At 47.2% G+C, this 22,791-nt stretch overlaps 1 protein-coding gene and 1 long non-coding RNA gene across 2 annotated transcripts; one reads left to right on the forward strand and one right to left on the reverse strand.

The window, feature by feature from the left end:
• Positions 1-411: 411 nt before the first annotated feature.
• Positions 412-856, reverse strand: LOC108922522 (uncharacterized). The gene is made up of 3 exons (XR_001965143.2): positions 697-856; positions 538-590; positions 412-447 (listed from the first exon to the last, which is right to left on the reverse strand). It is a non-coding gene; the product is annotated as an uncharacterized LOC108922522 (long non-coding RNA).
• Positions 857-1,060: 204 nt separating this feature from the next.
• On the forward strand, positions 1,061-20,215 carry apoba (apolipoprotein Ba). The gene is made up of 29 exons (XM_018732711.2): positions 1,061-1,115; positions 1,583-1,627; positions 2,092-2,204; positions 2,310-2,455; positions 2,763-2,910; positions 3,269-3,421; positions 3,642-3,766; positions 4,062-4,147; positions 4,282-4,735; positions 4,963-5,080; positions 5,188-5,334; positions 5,447-5,658; positions 5,756-5,963; positions 6,116-6,295; positions 6,396-6,599; positions 7,022-7,189; positions 7,318-7,523; positions 7,641-7,823; positions 7,902-8,032; positions 8,121-8,331; positions 8,422-8,591; positions 8,678-8,853; positions 9,041-9,162; positions 9,308-9,678; positions 10,120-17,649; positions 17,765-17,876; positions 18,343-18,372; positions 18,607-18,793; positions 18,939-20,215. The coding sequence occupies exons 1-29, from the start codon at positions 1,061-1,063 to the stop codon at positions 20,139-20,141; spliced, it is 13,194 nt and encodes a 4,397-aa protein (XP_018588227.2). The 3' UTR covers positions 20,142-20,215.
• The last annotated feature ends 2,576 nt before the right edge of the window (positions 20,216-22,791 follow it).

A 22,791-nucleotide genomic window follows, 5' to 3' on the forward strand; every position in this document is an offset into this window, starting at 1 on the left:
GCTCAAGGTACTCACCCTGTACTGATACAGGAAAAATGACCCCTCTGCACAAATGGGTAAATCAGTGTAAGCAGTACTGTAAGTGGCTTTGGAGAAAATTGCTAGATAAATAAATAAACACAGAGCTGCTTGAAAGTGTGCGAAGCCCCCGTGTCCCTTACTTTTACCACAAAAAGGTTATTGAGTAAGAATCCAAGTAGGTAAGTAGGATCAAGGGTGTAAATCACAGTCATTTACTCATTTTACATGTTTATTTTAAGATTTAACATGTAGATCGGGGGTGCGGTGGCACAGTGGGTTGGACCACAGTCCTGCTCTCCGGTGGGTCTGGGGTTTGAGTCCCGCTTGGGGTACCTTGCGACGGACTGGCGTCCCGTCCTGGGTGTGTCCCCTCCCCCTCCGGCCTCACGCCCTGCGTTGCCAGGCAGGCTCTGGTTTCCCGCGACCCTGTATGGGACAAGCGGTTCTGAAAATGTGTGTGTGTGTGTGTGTGTAACATTTAGATCTTATTTTAACACTTCATACAGCAACACTGACCGTCCCGACAGGGTCGCGCACTCTCGAGCAGCACCGTACATACAAATACATTTCTGAAAATATACAAACACTGTCAGTAAATAAACAATAAAGAAACAAATCAATAAAGAAACTATAAAGAAGCAAAGAATTTCCCTGCTCTTTCCCTTCTGGAGTCACCTGTGCTCGTATATCGGAGCCCTGGACATCCGCAGGAGTCCGACCCCCCCGTTCAGAGGGTCACTTGAAGCCACTGGGGGCTGTGAAATGGGGGTTGGGACGGACTCGGGGTGGGGGGGGGTCCTCCAGCCCACGAGGCTCCCAGCTCATCTGGGCAGGTTTGCGGAGCAACTCAGCTTTGTTCCCCGAGCCGCACGCAGGGACCTTTGGAGCCTCAGAGGACACTTTGGACCGGGCTCCGCTCCCATGGCCCCATGGGAGGTATAAAAGAGCCGGGGCCAAGACGGAGACTCAGTCTCAGGTGAGAGAGGAGCGGAGACACAGCGGAGACACAGCGGAGAGACAGAGCGCCACAGTACCCACCATGGGGGACTCCAGGCTCTGCTTCCTGCTGCTCCTGATCACCTGCGCCTTGGCCCGTGAGTAGCGCTGAGCGGGCACCCGCGCGTGGCCCTCGGCCCCGATCCTCTCGGAAGGCGTTTTCATCCTCGGTCTTTATAGCCGCTGACCGGTGCCAACGTTGTATTTCACGCTGACGTTCTTATTTCAGCCGTTACCTTTACGTGTGGCAGCTTACTCTTTGTGTCACCTGGCAGGGTTTTCCTGGCATCGCTTTCGCTTTAAAGTGGTATTTTATTTAAAATTATGGAGAACGCAGCACATTTTAGCCCTTTTCCATTCTATTTGAGGCCAGTAAAAGTCAGTTTACTCTTTTGCTCCCGACTCTGTAATATGTTGTGCTGTGTACTGTCTGCTGTTTACTGTTGCGCACACACGCGCACACACACACACACACACACACACACACACACACACACACACACACACACACCTGATTGAACTGCTATTATCACAGTTAATTTTTAAAATTCCATTTTCTCTCTAGAACAAGGCAGCGACAGCGGAGACAATCAGACCCCCACATGTTTGCGTAAGTCCGCCCGGGTTCGATTCCCTTGGTCACCGGTCGCACAGCTTGGTTAGGGGGACAGAGCAGCGCAGCCCTCGCTTATCTGGGCCGAGATACAAGAGCTGAGATAGAGGCACCGGACCCTTGCACCGTCCCCCTCGCTGCCCCGTAAACACATAATGTTGACTCAGAGAACTGGCAGCCTGTCAACACGGGGCTGAAGGTCCTGAGAGACACCGGTGATGTGGAACTCGATCTTTGACCGGTGTGTTATCGCACCCGAGTGCTGCGTTCCACAGCAGTGCCTCCCCATGGAGGTGGAGAACATGGCAATGAATGTTTGCGCAAAGAGCTCGGTCATTAAGGCTGTTGAATACGCAGACTATTAAATATGACACTTACAGAACGGTACACAGTACTGCTGGTGGGCATTTACTCTATCAGCTATCTCAAAATTAATGTTTCAATACTTTGTCTTTTTCAAGTGGCGACAAGGTATAAGAACTTTAGGAAATATGTGTACCAGTATAACGCCGAGAGCAGGAATGGAGTTAGCGGAACGGCCAACTTGAAGAATGGACCCAAGGTCACCTGTAAGGTAGGTGTTGCGGAGGTGGTGGGGGGCATCGCTCGTCTCGGCGCCGCACCGCACTGCGAGTATGAGGCCGTGCCCGACGTTTGACCCCTCTCCCTGTTCCGACAGGTGGAGCTCGAGGTGCCCCAGACGTGCAGCTTCGTCCTGCGCACCACCGAGTGCACCCTCAGCGAGGTGTCCGTCATCGACTCCCAGGGGCAGCCCGTGTACCGGCCGGCCGCCGGCTCCGAGGACTTCCGCGCCGCCATGGAGAAGTAGGTCCCTTCGGCATCCCGTGCTCCGGCAGAGATGGGCAAACATGGGGGCTTATGGCTTTCAGGCCACCATGATGGGCAGCAGGGGGCGCAGCGGTTAGTGCTGCCATGTTGTGCTCAAAGGACCCGGGTTCCAGTCCCACCTTCTGCTGTCCTACCCTTAGCCTAAGTACTCACCCTGAATTCAGTAGAATGCAGTAAAAATTCCCCTGCTGTGGAATGGGTAAATCACTGTAAGCAGTTTACCACAGTGAGCTGCTTTGAAGAAGACAGTCAGGTAAACCGAAACTTTGTGCTCCTTCCTCAGGAACCCTCTGAAGTTCGTGGTTGAGCAGGTCACCGAGGTGAACCTGTACCCCGAGCAGGACGAGCCCGCCAACATCCTGAACGTCAAGAGGGGCATCATCTCCGCTCTCATGGTGCCGCTGGTCGAGGAGGAGAACAACAAGTTCATGGTAGGAGGCCTTAGTGACCCGTTACCCAGAATGCACCTGTAAATACACCCATAAATGCGACTGGTGCCGAGAATATATTTGTTGTTGAGTGTTTGTGTTTCCTAATTGTTTTGTGTATGTTTTTGGCTCTTTGCCTATCTATCCATCTATCTATCTATCTATCTATCTATCTATCTATCTATGTTCATTTATTTTCAGGATGGGTGGCACAGCTGAGGACTGTTTTATATAAAACGCGGTTATGTGCTGTAAATTTTCCTCTCTCCATCATCGTATAAAAGAGACAGTCACTGAGCCCATGACCTGAGCTTGTCAAATCACGAAACCATCAGTGTTGTTTTCTCTTTCTTCCCCGCAGCCCACGGTTCACGGACTCTGCAAGACAGACTTTACCGCTAACTCCAGGAAGGAGACAGCCGCCGACGTCACCGTGACCAGGGATCTGTCACAGTGTGACCAGTTTAACCCCATGAGTGACCACACCAGCCCGCTGGCCCTCGTCTCAGGGATGGTAAGGGGCCTCCCCACCAGGGGGCATTGTTGCAAAAAAGCCTGCAGAACAATTTCGTACTCGTTCACCCAGTCCGAAAGTAGTCGGTTTGATCTTGCCGAGAACTTCAGTGACGACGCCATGTGAGCGCCCAGGGTTTCGATCCTAGGAGGTCTGTCAGGACCTTCTCATTTTGTCCCCGAATTGTGCGACTGACAACACCCGTCTCTCCCGTCCACAGAGCAGGCCGCTGTCCAAGCTGATCCAAAGCACGCAGACCTGCTCGTACCAGTTTGACAGCCAGAAGAAACACATGACGGCAGCTAGCTGCATGGAGAAGCACATCTTCCTGCCGTTTTCCCACAAGTATGAGCCAAAGAGCCTTCGGTGGCCCTCAGCAGCACTTTCTCACGTGCTGCCGCTTACAATAGTGTGGGAAGCGCGGTGCTGGTCTGAAAGGTCCTGAGTCTAAATTTCAGATGGGAGCCTGATTTTGAGTAAATTTAATTTGCTGCCTGGTATATTGGATTAGCTTGTGAAGTTGTAGGGCCCCTTTGGAGCTGTGCACTAACAGAGGGCTGTGTGTTTGAGCAGCAGAACCACAGGTGGTTTGTGATTCTCTTTGCGCCCTAAGCACCTCCACTCACTCCCCCCCACACAGGGCCACGTACGGAATGACATCGGAGGTGCTGCAGACTCTAACCCTGCAGGATTCCAGCAAGATCAACAACAGAATCTCGGACTACGGTACGGTGCCTCTGAAATCCGAACCTTTTGCTATGGCTGGAATACAACTGGGCTGAATTAGGACCTGTTGCATCTGTTGAAGGAGAAGCTCCCGCTAAATTTCACTCTATCTGCCTGACTGATCCGTTGTGTAGATGAGTCCAACCGGAAGCCCCTGCACTTGGATTTTGTGCCGGACAAATCCCCCATCCAGACCAAGGACATCATGCTGACCACCCTTAGGGACCTGAGTGGCTTGGCTCAGACCGACCAGGGTCAGCAGAGGGCCGGCCTCTTCCAGAAGCTTGTAACTGAGATGCGAGGCCTGAAGAACGAGACTCTGGGACCCGCTGTGTCCGAGATGATGGCGATCTCCACCTCCCTGACCATGCAGGCCCTGCTCCAGTGCGGTACGGTTGAGTGCACCAGTGCCATTCTGCAGGCCCTTCAGAAAATGGGCACAGTGGGCGCACTGGGGATAGATGCTGCCGTCTACACCATGGGCCTTGTGCAGAAGCCGTGCGGCTGCCGTGTGAGAGACATGCTCAGTATGGCTCAGCACAGGCAGAGCAAAGCCATCATGTATGGCCTGAGCAACGCCGTCAGGAAGTGAGTCCAGTCTTTTTCACTCTCTCATTACACAGCATCTGGATACACTAAAAGGTCTCTTGAAATATACCCTTCCTTAAATGTCATTTTAAATTTGCTTTACTACTTTCTTGGTGGTCCCATGTACATCAATGTGGTATAAGTGGAGAGCAGAGGAGTTGCAATGAAGCCAAAGCACAGGTTCAGTTGTTCAGACTTTAACCGCCTTGGGCTTTGTGTTCTACCAGGTTCTTCCAGACCAAGGGAAAGGTGACCCCCGAGATAGCCGACGTGTCCCAGTTCATGGCCTCCCTCCTGGCTGGCGACTGCTCTGGTGATGAGGACAAGACTTTCCTGACACTGAGGGTCTGTATCCTGGGCATTCAAGGATCTCTATATGGATGGAAAGGAATTTCTACATTGCTCTGGGGGTCTTCACAGCGAAATACCCAAACTCGCTGTTTCTTTTCCAGGTCATCGGCAACATGGGAGCAGCCATGCAGGCCGCCAATCCAGCTCTACAGTCCACCCTCCTCAAATGCATGACACAACCTGCAGCGTCTTCCTCGGTTCAGCAGGCTGCCGTCCAGGCTTTCAGGCAGATGAACGTTGACCAAAAGGTAAAGAACCTCCATTTCCATTCCCCCCTTGGATAAGCACAGTGTCCTTCTTGGACTGCTTTGAGCCTGTGTGCATTATAAAATTTTTCCATTCTCAATGCCAATCTTGTAGATCAGCAAAGCCCTGCAGGAGACCTATGAGGATACCAGTGGCCCAGTCCAAAGGCGAATTGCTGCCTACCTCATGCTGATGAAAAGTCCTGAGAAGGCCAACTTGGCCCAGCTAATTAGCACCCTTGCAGCAGAGCCGAACGAGCAGGTCAAGAGCTTCGTGGCATCCCACATCACCAACATCCTGAGCTCTGAGGATGCTAAATCCCAAAGGTAGGCACCTTTCTGGATCTGCAGGGGATCTACGATTCAGTCCACACGAACAACATTCCTATTTGCTTTATGATTGTGCCACTTTAACACATTGCAGAACAAGGGAGATGATTAAGCAAGCTCTGGGAAGAAACAATGTTCCTTCCCCCATGGACTTCACCAAGTTCTCCCGCAACTACAAAATCAACCCCATGATGGCGTCTATGGAAGGAAATGTGCTTTTTGAGTCCACTGGTTACATGCCCAGAGAGGTTATGCTGGAGACAACCCTGAATGCATTTGGATACAACCTAGACATCCTTGAGGTATGAAACTGAACATTTCATCACACCCAAGGCCTGTTGACTCACAGAGATGCAACACTGAAGTCTTTTTTCACTTGTGTCAAGATTTTTTACGTTCTTGAAGTGTTCTGATTACATCTTCTGTATGTATCAATCATTTCTTCTTATCAAAGGTCGGTATAGAGGGGAGTGGTTTTGAACCAACCATCAACGCTCTCTTTGGAGAGAAAGGATTTTTCCCTGATGCTGTATCCTTGGCCATGTACTGGGTTGAGAACAAGATGCCATCCAGGATCCAGGAGGTTCTTCAGAACTGGGTGGCTCCACTGAAGAATGAAAGAGTGAAGAAACAGGTATTTGTGCAAACCATTTCACAGACAGTTGGATCATTCTGAGTTAGTTCTGTCTTCCTTCTCAGTTTTTTAACAGTTTGTCCTTTTATTTTGTTGCCAGGTTCCCAGGGACATCATGAAAGAAGTCAACCGCAGTTTCCAAAAGCTGGTGAAGCAGCTGCGCTCCCAACAGTCTCCTGAGTTCATGTCCTACTTGAGGATCATGGGAAATGAGTTGGGTTATATCAAATCAAGTGAGATGAAGTCAATGGCTCAGAGTGCTTATATGTTGGCTCAGACCTTCTTCGAGGCAATTCCTTCAGAGGTACATGCAGCTCTGCACACGTTGTTGTGGTACATTATTGCAGTACAGAATGGACACAGTGGCAGTGAACTGAACAGTGGAGGGGAAGAAGGGTCACTCAGACAAGCTTAGAAATCGTGTCAGTTTTCATCATCAGACATGAATGCGTACATCCATTCATTTAGCCGACACTTTTCTCCAAAGGGACTTACGATGTTAATTTGCCTACAACTGTTTATCCATTTATACAGCTGGGTAATTTTACTGGAGAAATATAGTGTAAGCACCTTGCTCAAACTCAAGGTGGCATTTGAACCTCTGACCATTGGGACCAAAGGCAGCAGCTCTGACCATATAGTACAAGCTGTCCCAGAATGTTTTCCGATCACTTTTTCCACAAAGGTTTCAACATGAAACCCCTTGCCTTCTTTTTCTCATCTCAGTTCTTCCGGGCTCTGGTGACGAAGACGGACAACGAGCTCTTTGCTCACTACATATTCATGGACAACGAGTTTGCTCTTCCCACTGCTGCTGGTTTTCCTCTGAAGTTCACCCTGTCTGGTATCTTTGCTCCAGGAGCCAAAGGAGGCTTCAAGATGGTACCTGGCAAGGTAAGTGTCTCTGCAGCCCTCCACCTTCAGCATTTCTGGTTGCTGAAATGTTAGCAAGACCTTGATTTCCATCTCCTGCTTAAACTAGAGGCAGATCTCAGTGAGCCTGTTTTTTTTTCTATCCGCAGAAGGAACTGTCTTTCATGCCCTCCATGGGAGTGGAGTTTGTGACACAGATGGGCATCCACATTCCTGAATTTGTGACAGCAGGCATCAAAATGCATACCAGCATGTTCCACGAGAGTGCTCTCAATGCTAATCTCGCCATCTCCAGCAACCAGGTTAAGCTCACCATCCCTGCTCCTCAAGGAACCACCCAGCTCTTCAGTGTCAGGTGAGTCTGCTTCTTTGCCATCCTCTATGTGGACCTCTACAGATCTTTGGTTTCGGAACATGCTGCTGTACCTGATGTTAACTAACTCTTTAAAATCTTTTTCACCTGAAAACACAGCAACAGACTGCTGTCTGTGTCCACCACACAGACAAAAATGGTACCCTCAATGGTTGAGGACAGGACAGACCTTGTGGACTGCAGTACACCCTTCTTGGGAGTCAAATACTGCGTCACACTGCGTTACTCCAATGCCAGCTCCACCGATGCTGCTCCCTACTACCCGCTCACAGGAGAGACACGGTACGTCCTGCCCTTTTCCTGCTTTTGTTTTGTGCTTCGCTGACAGGATCCCACAGTCTAATGCCTTCCCTGCTGTAGGTTTGCTCTGGAGGTTCAACCAACAGAAGACGTCAAAGAATACACTGCCACCATTTCTTACGACCTGCTCAAGGAGGGAAAAGAGGGACGCCACAAGGTTGATGTCGTCAAGATGGTCCTAAAGGCAGAAGGTACCAATGAAATGAGTTTCAAGTTGCTCACAGCGTTGTCTATTTTTTGCTCTCCCCATTTACCCCGGGAAGTATCGTTTTTTCTCAGGTTCCCAACCTACTGAGGCCACTGCAACGGTCAAGTACAACAGGCACAAGAACATGCTGTCTACTGACATTCAGATCCCTGATTATGATGTGGAGGCTGGAATTAAGGTGTCTGCCTCTGACACTACTGCGAAGGGAAAGAAGATGCAAGCTATCACACTAGATGTCACCAATAAGAACATTCCTCAGTTCACCCTCGTTGGGCGCACTAGGTAATTCTGGCGGCGTACGTTACTATGCTTTAGTGCTCCTGAAACTCATTCATTGCTGCTAATGGTCTTGGACTTCCATGATTTCTGCAGAGTTGATGCCATGAAGGATGCTATGGCACAGTTCCAGCTCACCGTCCCCGCGCTGCAGACGGACGCCACCACCACGGCCACTTTGAAACACAACGGCCTGATGCTACAGCTTGAGACAGCCGTCAAACTCCCAGAGACAAGCTCCCTTCAGAGAGTCACCTTTAGATTTGGTATACTGCGCTAGGATATTCGACAGTGCATTGCCATGATCATGTCTGTGTTGATGGGTAGGAAATAAAGTCAGTGTCTTTTGTAGACAAGAAGAAGGTGGAGGTGGAGATGAAGTCCGACACAAGCTCCGAAATCAAAAAACTCATCCCTGACACAGAGGTTTACCAGCAGCACCTGCAGAATATTGTTGATGATATCCTGGATCAGAAGGTGACCAAGACTGACATGAAACTGCGTCACATTGTCTCCAAAACCATTGAGGTAAGGGAGAAAATACAGGTTTAATGTAGAAAACCAGTTACAAGTTGTAGGCTGTGAGTCTGATTTACAGAGGAAAGTCACGCTCAAAATATGGTACCTTTTGCAATGTTTTTACTCATTTAAAATGAACATATGTTCAGCATTGTTGAAGATGAGTAATAGTGTGAATTTTTATATATTCTTTTAGGCAAGCAACATCTGGCTGGACAAGATGGCTGTGCAATTCCCCTATGTGGAGAATCTGAGGAACATGGAAAGCTTCAAAGACCTGACCATGCCTTCTCTGCCAGAGAAACTGTTCCTGACGTAGTAAGTAATGGAAAATTAACAGAAGCTCTACGTTCAGAAGAATGGCCTTCATTTCCTAGCGTTGAATTCAATAAATTATGAAAGCCATTAATTTCTCTAAAGGTTTATTCATGGATCCGGAACCTTTTCCTTTTTTCCCCAACAGTGACGGCTTGTTGAGATACGAATACAAGGACAGTGTCCCCATCGCTATCCCTCTGCCATTTGGGGGGAAATCCTCAAAAGATCTGAACATTCCCCCAGCTGTGACTTTCCCTGAAGTGGACATCCCAGAGATTGGCTTGTATATTCCAAAACGGATGCAACCAATCCCCACTTTCACCATCCCTCATGACTATGAAATCCATGTCCCTCTTTTGGGTGTTGCTGAGGCGTCAGCCAAGTTGAGCAGCAACTTCTACAACTGGGAGGGTTCCATCTCTGGTGGCAACAACACAGTCAATGTACCCAGCTACATTGCCTCATACAAAGTCAAAGCTGATAGTCCTGTGAACATCCTGTCCTATAATTCTGAAGGTAATCATCTAAATCTTCATTTAGCTTCTTTTTCAAATTTAAATAAATAGTTATAAAAATCAAGAGCATCGGTTGTCATATAAAACGTGATCCAAGAATGCAAGTCGATTTTAATGGCTTGCTCGATGTAAAATTACACACACACACACACACACACACACACACACACACACACACACACACACACACACACACATTTTCTGAACCGCTTGTCCCATACGGGGTCGCGGGGAGCCGGAGCCTACCCGGCAACACAGGGCGTAAGGCTAGAGGGGGAGGGGACACACCCAGGACGGGACGCCAGTCCGTTGCAAGGCACCCCAGTATGAATTATATTATTTATTAGCCTGACATTCTTTGAATAACATGGTAAGCAATGCATGAAGGGACGTGCAGAACTGGTAAAACCATATTTTTTACCTTCCTTCTCTCTCATTATAGGCACGGCAATGATTACTGGCTCTTTCCTGGAAGATCTGATGTACGGTGTGAATTGTTCCTTCAGACACACCCTCATCGATACTAGTTATAGTGTTATCGAGTCAGTGACATATGAAGAAGTCAGCACTTTATTAAAATCAAATTACAAGTTTGAAGCTTCCAGCCCCATAGGTCTTCAGACCTCCTTACACTTCTCTTTCCAAGGTGTCGAGAATACAGCTGATCTGGACCTGACTGGAGAATACAACATAAAAGGAAACTTCCGAGTCGGCCCAGTGTATGCCAACTCCGTTTATGCTCAGTCCTTCAGACTGAACCCCAATCTGGAGAAAATTGCAACTGGAGAGTCAACCTTTAAGTTTGAATCCACATATCTCCAGGTGGACAACACGATTACGGGATCTTTCAACTATGGTGACTTGTTAATTGTGTCTGACACCAATGTACAAAAAAATTCTCTTAAACATGTTGCAGAGCTCAGTTACAAGGATGGTCAGCTGTCCCTCAAGTCAGATGCAGTAAGTGCCGCTCTTGGGCCTGTACTCAAAAACAAAGCGGAATTAATTATTACCTATGAAGCTGCAAACATACGAGTGGAGAGCCAAGCTGATGAAGGGAAGAACCGTGCCTACTCACTTCTGTCAGGTTCCTTGAATGACCGGGGCATGGAGATCAACTCTGATGGCTCCATCACCTTTGAGGCCACCCGTGGGTTACACAAGGGCACTGTGACAATAAGTTATGATCGACTGGAAACTAGCGGCACAACCACATTGCAGTCAAAGCCCCTGACCTTTGAAAACAACTTCAATGGCAAGATTGATGGTGCTGGAGCAATTCTATCTACAACATCAAAAGGTAGTATCCGCCAGCACAGCGCAGAGCTCGTCATTGAAGGAAAACTTGGAGGTGATGAGGCTTACTTGAACAGCATTTATGAAGGAAACTTGTTTGACATGAGCTCGAGGAACAGAATGAATCTGAAGGTGAACAAACAGGGACTCATGTTCGCAAACAACCTGATGGGATCTCTGAAGAAAATGAAAACTGAGCACACTCACAGTCTGACCCTTACCCTCTGGACCTTGGCCTTCCACTCTAAGTCTGACAACTTCATCTCTGACAGCACTTCCTACAAGCATGACATCAAGGTTAACATGAAGCCCTTCGTTGCATCTGTGAGTATGAACAACAACCTTAAGCTTCTAAATGTTGAGTTGACCAATGACGGACAGGTCAAGCTGGAGCCTTACAAGATGGATCTGACTGGAAATCTGCGGGGAGCCTACGGAGTGGACCAAGAGTTCAGACACTCATACGAAATTGGCTATGCTGGCCTGCAAGGCAAAGTGAAATGTAGCACCACTGGCAAGTACCTAGGATCTCAGCTAAGCCACAATGCTGACCTGGAAGTTGCGGGACTTTCTTCTAAATTTAACAGCGAGACAAAGATCAACTCTGAATCGCTCAAACTTGAAAACACCCTCCGCACCCTTGTAATGCCATTTAGCATCAGTGTGGATGCTCTGCTGAATGCCAATGGTGAACTGATCACACATGGAATGCATACGGGTCAGATGTACAGCAAACTGCTGTTGAAGGCAGAACCCTTGACTGTGGCCTACTCCCATGACTGCAGGGCGTCAAGCAGACACCAACTGGATCGTGGAGCACCTGTAGTAACACAGTTAGACACCAAGGTTGATGGTCTTCTGACTCCCAGTGAGCAGTCTGCTGCATGGAAGATGAAATCGAGTGTGAACAGCTATGCCTACAACCAGGAAATTAGTGCATACAATAACGATGAGAGGGTTGGAGTTGAGCTCTCTGGAAAAGTGCTAGAGAAAGCTGCCAGTGGGGACCAGGATAAAGAATACAGTATCTCAGGTTTCCTGAAGTATGACAAGAATGGTAACGTCCATGTAATTGCGCTGCCTTTCATAGAAAGCTTCCCTGAAATTTTTGATCAATTTAAAATCACCATCTTGAACGCTCTTGAGTCCCTGCAGCAGTACATCAACAGTGAGGACATCAGCCAGCTTGCTGAAGAGTTCAAGGCCAGCTTAGACAGCATACCAAAGAAACTTAATGATTACATTACAGAAATGGACCTAGAAAACAAGATCAATGTGGCAAAGAAGAAGCTTATTGTGCTGACAGAGGAGTACATCATAACCACGGAGGACCTGGAAGCCTCTTTGGAGAACCTGAGGGCAGCTTTTGAAAGAACATTAAGTGAACTGGCATATAAAATCAGAGATTCTGTAGCTATTATTAAGGAACACATTGAAAGAGGTACCTTGACTAATGCCGTCAGAAACTCTCTCATGGAGATTGGACATAAGCTAAGAACCTTTGACGAAAGACACGAGATCTCCTTGACCATTCTTAATGTTATTCATGCCATTGAAGACATCATCAGGCAACTTGATTTACAACAACTGAAGGACAGCAGTATTGCCTGGTTGCAGAAGCTTGATGCTAAGTATGACATAAAAGCTAAGATTCTGGAAACTGTAAGTAAACTGAAACAATCCATTATGAACTTTGACATTATGACATTTGTTCATAAACTGAAGGAAAACATCCCTGACATTGAAGTAAATGAATACATTCACAAGCTGTCAGCTCAAATTCACACTGAAGAAATTGCCAGAGTTCTTGAATCCATGAAAGATGTAATCATCAACTGGATAGAGGAGTATGAAATTGCTGAAAAGGTCACTTATATTTACTCTACGGTGAGGGAAATTGTAGTGAAGTATGAGTTTGATAAGAAAATTACAATGTTTGTGGACCAGGGAGTAGAGGTCATCAAACAATACAAAATACAAAAAGTAGTACAGATTGCGATTAATACCCTAAAATCTATTGACTTCCAATATCTGTCTGAGAAACTGAAGGAAAATCTGGTAGGTGCACTTGATCAGCTGAAGGTAATAGACTTCAAGGAAGTCATTGACAATCTGAATGCTTACATAACAACGATCGTACAGCAGATTATGGAGTTTGACTACGATGCATTTGTCAACATGGCAAACAAGAACATTGCTGCACTGACTAAGAGTGTGAATGAGCAAATCCAAGCATATGACATTCCTCAGAAACTTGAGGCCTCCAGGATGTTTGTGAAAGAGACCCGGGATTGTGTCATGAACGTCCTGAAACAACTGGAAGAGACAAGGGTTGCAGAGGTTTTTACGACAATGCAGGAAATGATTGACTTCACAGCTATCAGTGACATCAAGATGAAACTGCAGGAGAGCCTTGATGACCTCAGACAGAGAATTAGCAACATGAACATCAGAGAAGAAATTATTTTGTATCTTCAAAAAGCAAGTGAATACTATGTCAACATTGTCAACTACATCACAGTTATATTGAACAAAATGACAGAGGAAATCCGCAAAGTCTCTGAGAATCAAGAAATTGTTAATGAAATTGAACAGGCAATTCAACTCTTTATCAATACACTGAAGACATTCCAGTTTGATTTTCCATCCTTTACCGTTCCTTTCACTGATCTGGTTGTGCCCGCCATTCAGATCAACCTTCAGAAGCTGCAGGAGATTCAAGTCCCAGAAAAGATTTCTATCCCAGAGTTCACTGTTCTGGACACCTATAGAATTGCCTCTGTCACCATTGACTTTGAAGAAATAAAGGAAATAATAATTTCCTTCATCAATAGCATCAGAAGCATGGACATCTCACTGCCAAGTCCTGATGACGTCTTTGGAGACCTGAGAGTGGTATACCTGTCTGACCTACCAGACCTGACATTTCCAGAGATCACCCTTTCGGAAATCAAGTTCCCGGAGATTGCTATCCCTAAACTCAATCTGGAAAATTTCAAAATGGATATGCTCCAGATACCTGAGATAAAGATTCCAATGATCCCCAGTGAAGTCCAGGTCCCTGCTTTTGGCAAGCTCTACAGTGAGTTCAGAGTTGTTTGCCCTCAGTACAACCTTAAGACAGAAGCTGCACTGAAAAACTCAACCGAGAGCCAGAAGAACCCAAAATTCATTGCTACACTGTCCTCCCAAGCACAATCATCTGTGGATTTCCTTGAATACACTTTGAGTGCTGCCGCTAGTATTGAAGCCCATACAATGAACAACATGGTCCTCGGTGAGAACTTGAAATTTGAGCACAAAGCCCTTAACATTGACCACCAGGCCTCAGTTACTCTCAATCCCACATCAGTTCTGGGAGAAGTAAAGACTGAAGCTAAGGCTACCACAGAGGTGTACACAGCAGAAATGAGGAATGACATCAGGCTACTCTTCCAGGGTGGAATTTCTGCATCCACACAAACCGCCTATCATCATAACCTAAATATCCAAGAGCCAGACATATCAAGTCAGGTTTCTCTGAACCATAAAGCAAGTGCCCAACTGGAAGCTAATGCCATTTCTGTCACTGCTGAGACCGATGGAAGTGGAAAATGGTCTATTTTGGATTACGCTGATGATGGCACACACAAGAGTGACCTTCAGTTCAATATTGACATCAGCACTGCAAAGCTTACATTCACAGGGGAGACAAAAAGCAAGACCATCAAAATGAAGCAAAGTGCAAATATTGAATCTGCCATTTTCAGCTACATCCGTGTTAATGCCCGAGCTGAGACCGAAACTCCTTTTATCAAAAGCAGCGTTCTGCTGTTGGATGGAAAGGCTGAAGTGAAAGACCTTACAATTGAGCTACAAGGCTCCCACAACACTGAGTTGATTGGCAGAGTTAGTGGAGATCTTTCTAATTCACTTTTCTTCTTAGTCCGTCCTTTTGAGATGGTCTTTGATACCAAGAATAAAGAAAATGTTAAGGTGATGTTCCCCATCGAGCTGACTGGCAAGATTGATCTTCAGAATGATTACAACGTAGTCCTCAAAAGTGGAGTGCAGCATATTGAGTGGGTCAGCCTGGCCCGATTCAATCAGTACAAGTACCACCAGAACTTTATTGTGGAGAACAATGAGAAAGATATCAGTGTCTATGCAGCGATGAACGGTGAAGCTAACCTTGACTTCTTGACAAAGAACCTCACCATCCCTGCTCTTGATGTGCCCTACACAGACATGAAAACCCCCCAAATCACAGAATTTTCTCTTTGGGAAGACTTTGGCCTGAAAAAACTCCTTGCGTCTACCAGGCAGGTATTTGACATGACTTTCAAGGTTCAGTATCAGAAAAACCCTGACAGTCATTCCTTTGACTTTGACCTGACACCAATTTACCGTGCCATCAATGAAAAATCCAAGCTCCTGGCTACAAAATTTGAACAGGGAAGAGACAAAGCTGTCAATCTCCTGACAGACTCCTACAATCAAGCTAAGGCACGATTTGAGAAATACAAGACTGATCTCTCCAACTTGCCACCCAGGAGCCTGACTGTGCCTGCATTTGTCATCCCCATGTTAAACATTGAGGTCTCTTCGTTCACAGAAGAATTGCCTGCATTCAGCTTCATCTTTCCCAAAGAGTTTAGCACACCCAGCTTCAAAGTGATGGGCTTCTCCATTCCATCGTACACCCTTGTCCTGCCTACACTTGGGCTGCCAGTACTGCATGTTCCTGATACCCTCAGACAGCTAACCCTGCCCACTTTCACTCTACCAGCTGAACAGAACAGCATTAACATTCCTGCTATGGGAAACGTTACGTACGACTTCTCATTTAAGTCCTCTGTGATCACTGTGAATGCCAACGGTGGTTTATACAACCAGTCCAACATCGTGGCCAGACTTGAAACTTCCACCACCTCAGTTTTTGATGTCCTCAAAAGCAGACTGGAAGGAACCACCAGCCTCACAAGAAAAAGAGGTCTTAAGTTGGCCACTGCCCTGTCCTTGGTGCACACCTATGTTCAGGCTAATCACGAGAGCACAGTGAGCCTCACCAGGAAGAATATGGATGCCTCCTTGTCAACTGTGGCTAAGGCGAATCTGCCAATACTGAAACTGGATTTTAAACAGGAACTTAAAGGAAATACTAAGACTAAACCAAATGTGGCCTCCAAGATGAATTTGGAATATGAATTCAGCGTGCCCAAATATGATACTCTTGGCAAGGGGAACATTGAGCACAGCTTAGCCCTGGAGGGACTGTCATCAGATCTCTCCCTGGAGACTTCAACTAAAGGAAAAATTGATGGAACTATGATGTCAAATGGCAAATTTGCTGGAGCCTTTGAGAATGAGGCTAACACCTATCTGAATGCTAATGGCCTGCGATCCACCATGAAGACCACAGCAAACTCCAATGTTGACTACCAGAAGACTAAAGTGTGGAACATGGAAATGAGTGAAAACCTGGCTCTGGAGGCATCTTTGCGCCGTGTCTATGCAACACTGACCTACAGCAGCAACAATCAGGGCAATATGGCATTCTATAAAACCAAGGGAAATCACAACGCCAAGGTAACTTTTGAATATGTTCCATTGACAACCCTGAAATCCAGAGTAGAGATCGATGTGTCCCAGCCTAGTAACACTGGTGATGTAAGCATACTTGAGAACATTGACCTTGTAGTCACTGCGGAGCACCAGAAGTTCACCTGGAGTGGCCGGGAGCGGCTGGCATTTGTTGTGCACGCAAGTGACTTGGTACTGTCCAACGATGATTCCGAAGTACGACTGGAGGTCAGCGAGTCTGTGGAGGGCTCCGTTGCCTTGCTGAAGGCTATCAGGCTGCCCATCTACCAGAAGAGCCTGTGGGATGTGCTGAAGTTTGACGAGACCACTAATGAAGATAAGCTGCAGTTCCTTAATGCCTCCTCTACTGTTGTGTACACAAAGAACAAGGAAGGGTTTTATTTCGCTCTGCCCACTAAAGTTTTTGAGAATGGTGTCACTTTTAGCATCCCAGAAATCACCTTGACAGTTCCTAAGTGGGTGAAGGACATTCCTCAAAACATCAGGGAATTTGACTTGGTAGATGAGGGCATCTCCTTCCCAGACCAGATCACTGTTCCTTCTTTCACCATTCCAGCTTTCAGATTGCCTTTTACCTCTCTGTCGGTGCCTTCCTACACCATTGATCCCCAGAATATTGAGATCCCAAAGAACATCAAAGTGCCCAAATTTCATGTTTACCTGCCTGGTCTACCCAAGGTACAAGTACCCAGCGTCAACATTGATGTAGCCTACTTGAGGGACAAAATCTCCTCCCTGGCAGTGAAGGTGCCAAAGTACGAAATCACTTTGTCATCGATCACCCTGCCAAAATCTTTCTCTCTTGGAGCTCACACCATCCACCTGGATGAGATTGCCAGTAAGATTTCCAACTTTGAGCTGCCAACCATCAGCATCCCTGAACAGAAGATTGAAGTTCCTGAGATTAACCTCCACTTACCCACTGGTGTCTTTATTCCGTACTTTGGGTCCCTTTCCACAACGGTGAAGGTGTCTTCTCCCATTTACAATGTAACATGGGCTGCAAACCTGGAGAACAAAGAACCCTCCTTTGTTGCCTCGCTCAAGTCCACCTGCACCTCCACCATGCTCTTCCTGGAGTACGAGCTGGACGGTAAGTGTGTCGGTAAAGATTTGTGTTATGTTCTGTCCCGTTTTAGTCTTACACAGAGACAGAAAAGATTTGCAGTGCAATAAGAGTGCGACTCCTTGTGCTCGTGTGCTCACAGCAACTGCAACTGCCCATGTTAAAAACGATGCCTTGAGCGTGACTGGAAAGGGCACCCTCAACCACTCTGACCTTTCCATGGAATGGCAGCAGGCTCTCACCCAGGATCTCAGGTAAAACATTTTGCTTTCTGCTCTGGTGAACGTACAGAAATTTTACTCTCCAAGCTGTGTTCTCTCTTACGTCTGGCAGTTGCGAGACTATGAGATGCGTAACGTGTGGGGGGTTATAAGGCTATCCACGTGATCAAGGACCAAACCATTCGTCACGACTCATTTGCAGTGTTACTGTAAGCCATTTACAGTGTTGAGATATCTATGCTTACTGAGCCATTGATGAAGCGCCGTCATTTTTACTGTATCACTGCTGGCTGATTACCTAGATCAATGGTCCTCTGAGTGCAATCCACCAACTGCCCCTATTAATAAGAACTCTGAACTGTAAAACGCTAAACTATGTCCAAGATGGTCTGAATATGAATTCATGTTAAGTCAACTATCAACAGGTGTAAACGCTCTAATTTTAAATAGCTGTAATATCCACAGTTGCTATTTTTAACAAGCGCTTGTTCCCTTTCAGAATGAAACGTCAAGCTTCTCAAGGCACCAGGTAAATTATTCTCTATAAGAATATGCACCGGTTGCATTTAAGCAGTAGCCTTCACTTCACCGGCATTTGAAAACGAGAATATAAATTCAATGAAAACTGGACTTACGCCATGCGATAAAATTACATGTGAAGCATAGATATTGACATTCCATTGCAAGACTGTTGAGAACAGAGACCTTCACTTGTGTGCCGTGCACCCCCTCATTGAAGGTTCATCACATATTTGCTTTCCAGTGGGTCTCGCCACACCCTGAATATCGACATCACTAGTCCAACATTCACCGACCTGAGCGTCCGCTACGTGTGTCACAAAGACAGCACAAGCATCACACTCTCCTCTCCATCCTCGGGGTTCCTCGGATTCCTCTTGCAGAGGAGGAACCCATCGCAGGTGCTCGGAAAGCTGTACGCTCGATACCCGGTGAGACAAACTTCTTGTCGTCCTCTTCCTCGAAACTTTGTTAGTTTGTTTTGTCTCGGGTCGCTTCCTTCGGATGGGATACGGGAATTAGTGAGCATGTCTGATCAAGTGAGTAATCTAACTGCTCTGAATTTTTCTGGCCCAGTCTGCTCCAGAGAAAGATATAGACATCTTAAGCGTCAGAGCGACTCTGAGGGACTCGGACAGGCTGAACCTGCAGACCTCCTGGAACGCCCAGGTTCCATACGATATGCTCAGTGGACTGAGGGAGCGAGTGCCGGACATCACATCTGCTCTCTACAAGTTCGCTAACAAGCACCACACTGCTCACTTGGGCATGGACTTGAACCGTGCCTCTCTGAAGCTGAAGAACACCGTGTCTAGCTCCATCGAGAAAGCCAACCAGGAGATCCTCAAGAGCCTGGACACCCTGCAAAACGAGATTGAGCAGATGGGCGAAAGGAGCAAAGCAGTGTACAAGAGAGCCGTTGAAAATGTGCAAGTTGTGAACCTCCAGAAGATGAGCGATGACCTATCCAGCAACGTCAGGCAACTTCTCAAGCAGTACCGGAAGAACGTCAAGGTCTTGCTGGATGCAGTCATGAAGTTCCTGCGTGAGACCAAATTACAGCTGCCTGGCTTCCAGGAGAAGCTCACAGCACAGGAGCTCTGGATCTCCATCACCACGAGAGTTGACCAGGTCATCCAGACTGCTGCAGACTACGTCGAATCCTACACAGATGCCTTCATCAGTCACGTAAAACACCTTGAATTCACAGTGCCAGGTACAAACTACGTGGTCAGTGGAAGGGAAATAGTGGAGAATGTGAAATCTGCCCTGCGGAGCACGAGGGATTACATCACTGACATGGCCAAGACCTTGAAGAAAGTGAAGCTGGAAGAAGTGATTGAGAAACTGAAGAACTTCCTGCAGCTGTGCCTTCAGAAGGCCGACGAGTTATTGGCATCCTTGAAGACCAAAGAGCTGGAGATGCTCTCTGCCTTTATCGATGACGCCTTTGCGGTGACCCGTGATGCCTTGCGCAACATCAACGCTCGAATTGCGGAGTCCAAAAATGTAATTGCAGGTTACAAACAAGAGGCCAAAGAGAGATTCCAGGAGGTCTATGCTGAGATGACCATTGAGCACCTGAACACCAATCTCCAGCTGTGGATCGATGGAGTGGAAACAGGCTTCAGAAACCTCTTGGACAGGTTCATCCAGCTCTTGCAGGAGGTTTCCGAAAGCGTGCAGCCGTACATGAAGGTGAGCAACAGGAAGGTGGACGTTGACGTCCCGCTGCCCTTCCGCTGGAAGTCGTTCAGCGAGTGGCCCACAGCTAGTTAGTGGCCGACGGCCTGCAAACACTACCATCTGAACGGGAGAAAGATGTGGCCTCAGTGAAGGGGTTCAAATGAGGGAACGTACAGCAAATAAAAAAATGGACTTTTGTTATCTCATAAAATCATTGGGAAAATATTTAAAGTTGTTATAGTAACTCATGCAGATCTCGTCAAAGTTATTGTTTTTCCTTTATGTGCAATTTAACCAACACCGGTGTGCTAATTTACTTTACTATGTTTTAACAAGCGGCAGTTCTTTGTTGGAACTATTGTTCCTTTGTATGTTTTCTACAGACACATATGCAATTTCAATAAAGACAATTTTAATGCAATGTTCATGATTGTCTCTGTATTACGTATTTTGTGCAGCGGCGGCAGCCAAACAGACACGTTTGACTCGCAAAACATTAGATTACCTTTGTTTTCAGTCTGGGCCCTGGGATTAATTTACGAAATTATGTCGCAGTACGAACTTTGCGGTGGTCCTCGCACCGGAGGAACAGAAGCTCCGGGGGTCGCCAGTGCGGATCCTTGAACGCTCCGGCTCATTTCTTTCGGGTTTCAAAAATACAGTTAAGGATACAGCGTAACTTTAGGGATCCCACTCTTGACAAAGACGTATCGATTCTCCCTCGGATTCAATCGGCTCGGGGAATTGATCCCCTGCAGACCATCGGGGGCAGTTCCCCACGCGGCCATGTGGTGGCGCTGCAGACACACTCATGGTTAGGAGGTGGACGAGCCCTTGTGCTCTGTACTTCGGCTTCCCAAGCGGCCTCCTGACCTCTCCATTATTGTTCTCCACATTCCCTCTACTTATTCCCCCTGGTTACCTGGTGGGAAACTGTAACCCCCCCCACCCCCCCACTGTAACCCCCCGCTGACATTTCATATACCCTCCTGAAACGGAGCTGCAACAAATGTTGCTAAGCACGGCGGCAGCCACCTGTCAGGAATCCGGGGGCCGGGCATGCAGCGGAGCGTGCTGCGTTTCCCACAGTCGTCTGTTCAAAGGTTATAGATCATGTGGTCATGGTGGTCCGGAGGCCCCGCCCACAGCAGCGCCGCCACCGCCGTCTTCTCCTCGTTCCTACATGGACGAGCTTTGGAACCTGTGCCAGACCCTGTATCCGTTGGCACCTCCGCCCTCACTAAGTGCCACTGATGACCAATGAGTGCTGCTGCTTCTGGACTTGAAGGTCCCGGGTTCGAATCCCATCTTCTGCTGCAGCGCCCTCGATCTAGGTACCTGTCCTGAATTGATACGGTCAAAATGACCCTCTTGTGTAAACGGGTAAATCAGTGCAAGTAGCTTATTGCTGGAAGTTGCTCTGGGGAAAAGTGAGCGCTAAATCAGTAAATGTACACCTGTTGCCAGTAGTCCCTGTAAATATGACACATGATTGTGTTCCATGTATCTTCTCAAAGGACGGGGGATTTTTTTGAACAGCTCTCTGGGATTTGAAGCTATAACAGCTCTTGCAAACCAATTCCTGGGTTCATCCTTTTCCTTGAGCATCTCTATAGCTGGTTCCTCCTCGATATCCCAGCACGCTCTGACATGCATTCAGGTGTGTCGATTCCTGTGGACCGTGAACGTTCTCTTTATTGGCCCCAAGGAGCAACTGTGAGAAACAGGCTCTGATGAAAGGTGCATTTACATTTATTTATCATACACTTTTCTCTAAAGCAACTTCTAAAGAACTCAGTGTAGTGTTATCACCCCACACACCTTATTCACCGCGGTGACTTACGCTGCTAGATACACTACTTACAATGGGCCACTCATCTGTACATCAGTGGAACACACTCTCTCTGTCACTCACACACTATGAGTCTTTGGACTGTGGGAGGAAACCAGAGCACCTGCAGGAAACCCACACAGACACAAGGAGAACATGCGATTTCCACACAGACTGAGTGGGGATCAAACCCACATCCTTTTGCACCACCCAGGCACTGTGAGACAGCAGTGCTACTTGCTGTGCCACTGGGTAGAAAGGTGATGCTGGGAGAAGGTCACAGGACTGAACATTGAACGATGTGGGTTCAAGTTCCACCCTTAAAGCCCAGGTAACACCCAGCTGGAGATGAGCGATTCATCATCATCTGAATCTCTTCTGATGTCTGATTCATGCCAATATGTAGCTGAGGGTCTGGTCAGTTCAGCATTTACTTGTGTATTGAGTTATTGGACATTCCTCTATTAGGAATGTACTCATTCATAATTTACCCATTTATACAGCAGAGTAATTTTTACTGCTTTGACGCAGTGTCAGTACCATTATTAGGGTACTACAGGAGGAGGTGGGGTTCAAACTCGGATCCGTCAAGTCCAAAGGTTTTCAACCACTACGCCCCCTGCTGACCCTGCATTCCGAGACGTACCTTCACTGTGCAATTCTGCTGCTTTGCTGCTGGACTGGACTTTTTTTGTCTCTTGTCTCGCGATTCCTCGTAGATTTTGCTATTTTAGGGCCTCTCCCTTTCATGCCTGTCTCACTTGTAAAGTACTGGACAATAATGGGCAACGTTTGAAGACCGAACGTATTCTTTCGTGACGCAGAATAAGGTCTCACAGGTCCAGGCGCACTCTTTAGGGCCCTTAACTGGGCCCTCATCTCCACTTATGGGCCCTTAATGCGCCTTAAACT

The sequence above is a fragment of the Scleropages formosus genome, chromosome 15, assembly GCF_900964775.1.
Source record: "Scleropages formosus chromosome 15, fSclFor1.1, whole genome shotgun sequence".
NCBI classification, from domain to species: Eukaryota; Metazoa; Chordata; class Actinopteri; order Osteoglossiformes; family Osteoglossidae; genus Scleropages; species Scleropages formosus.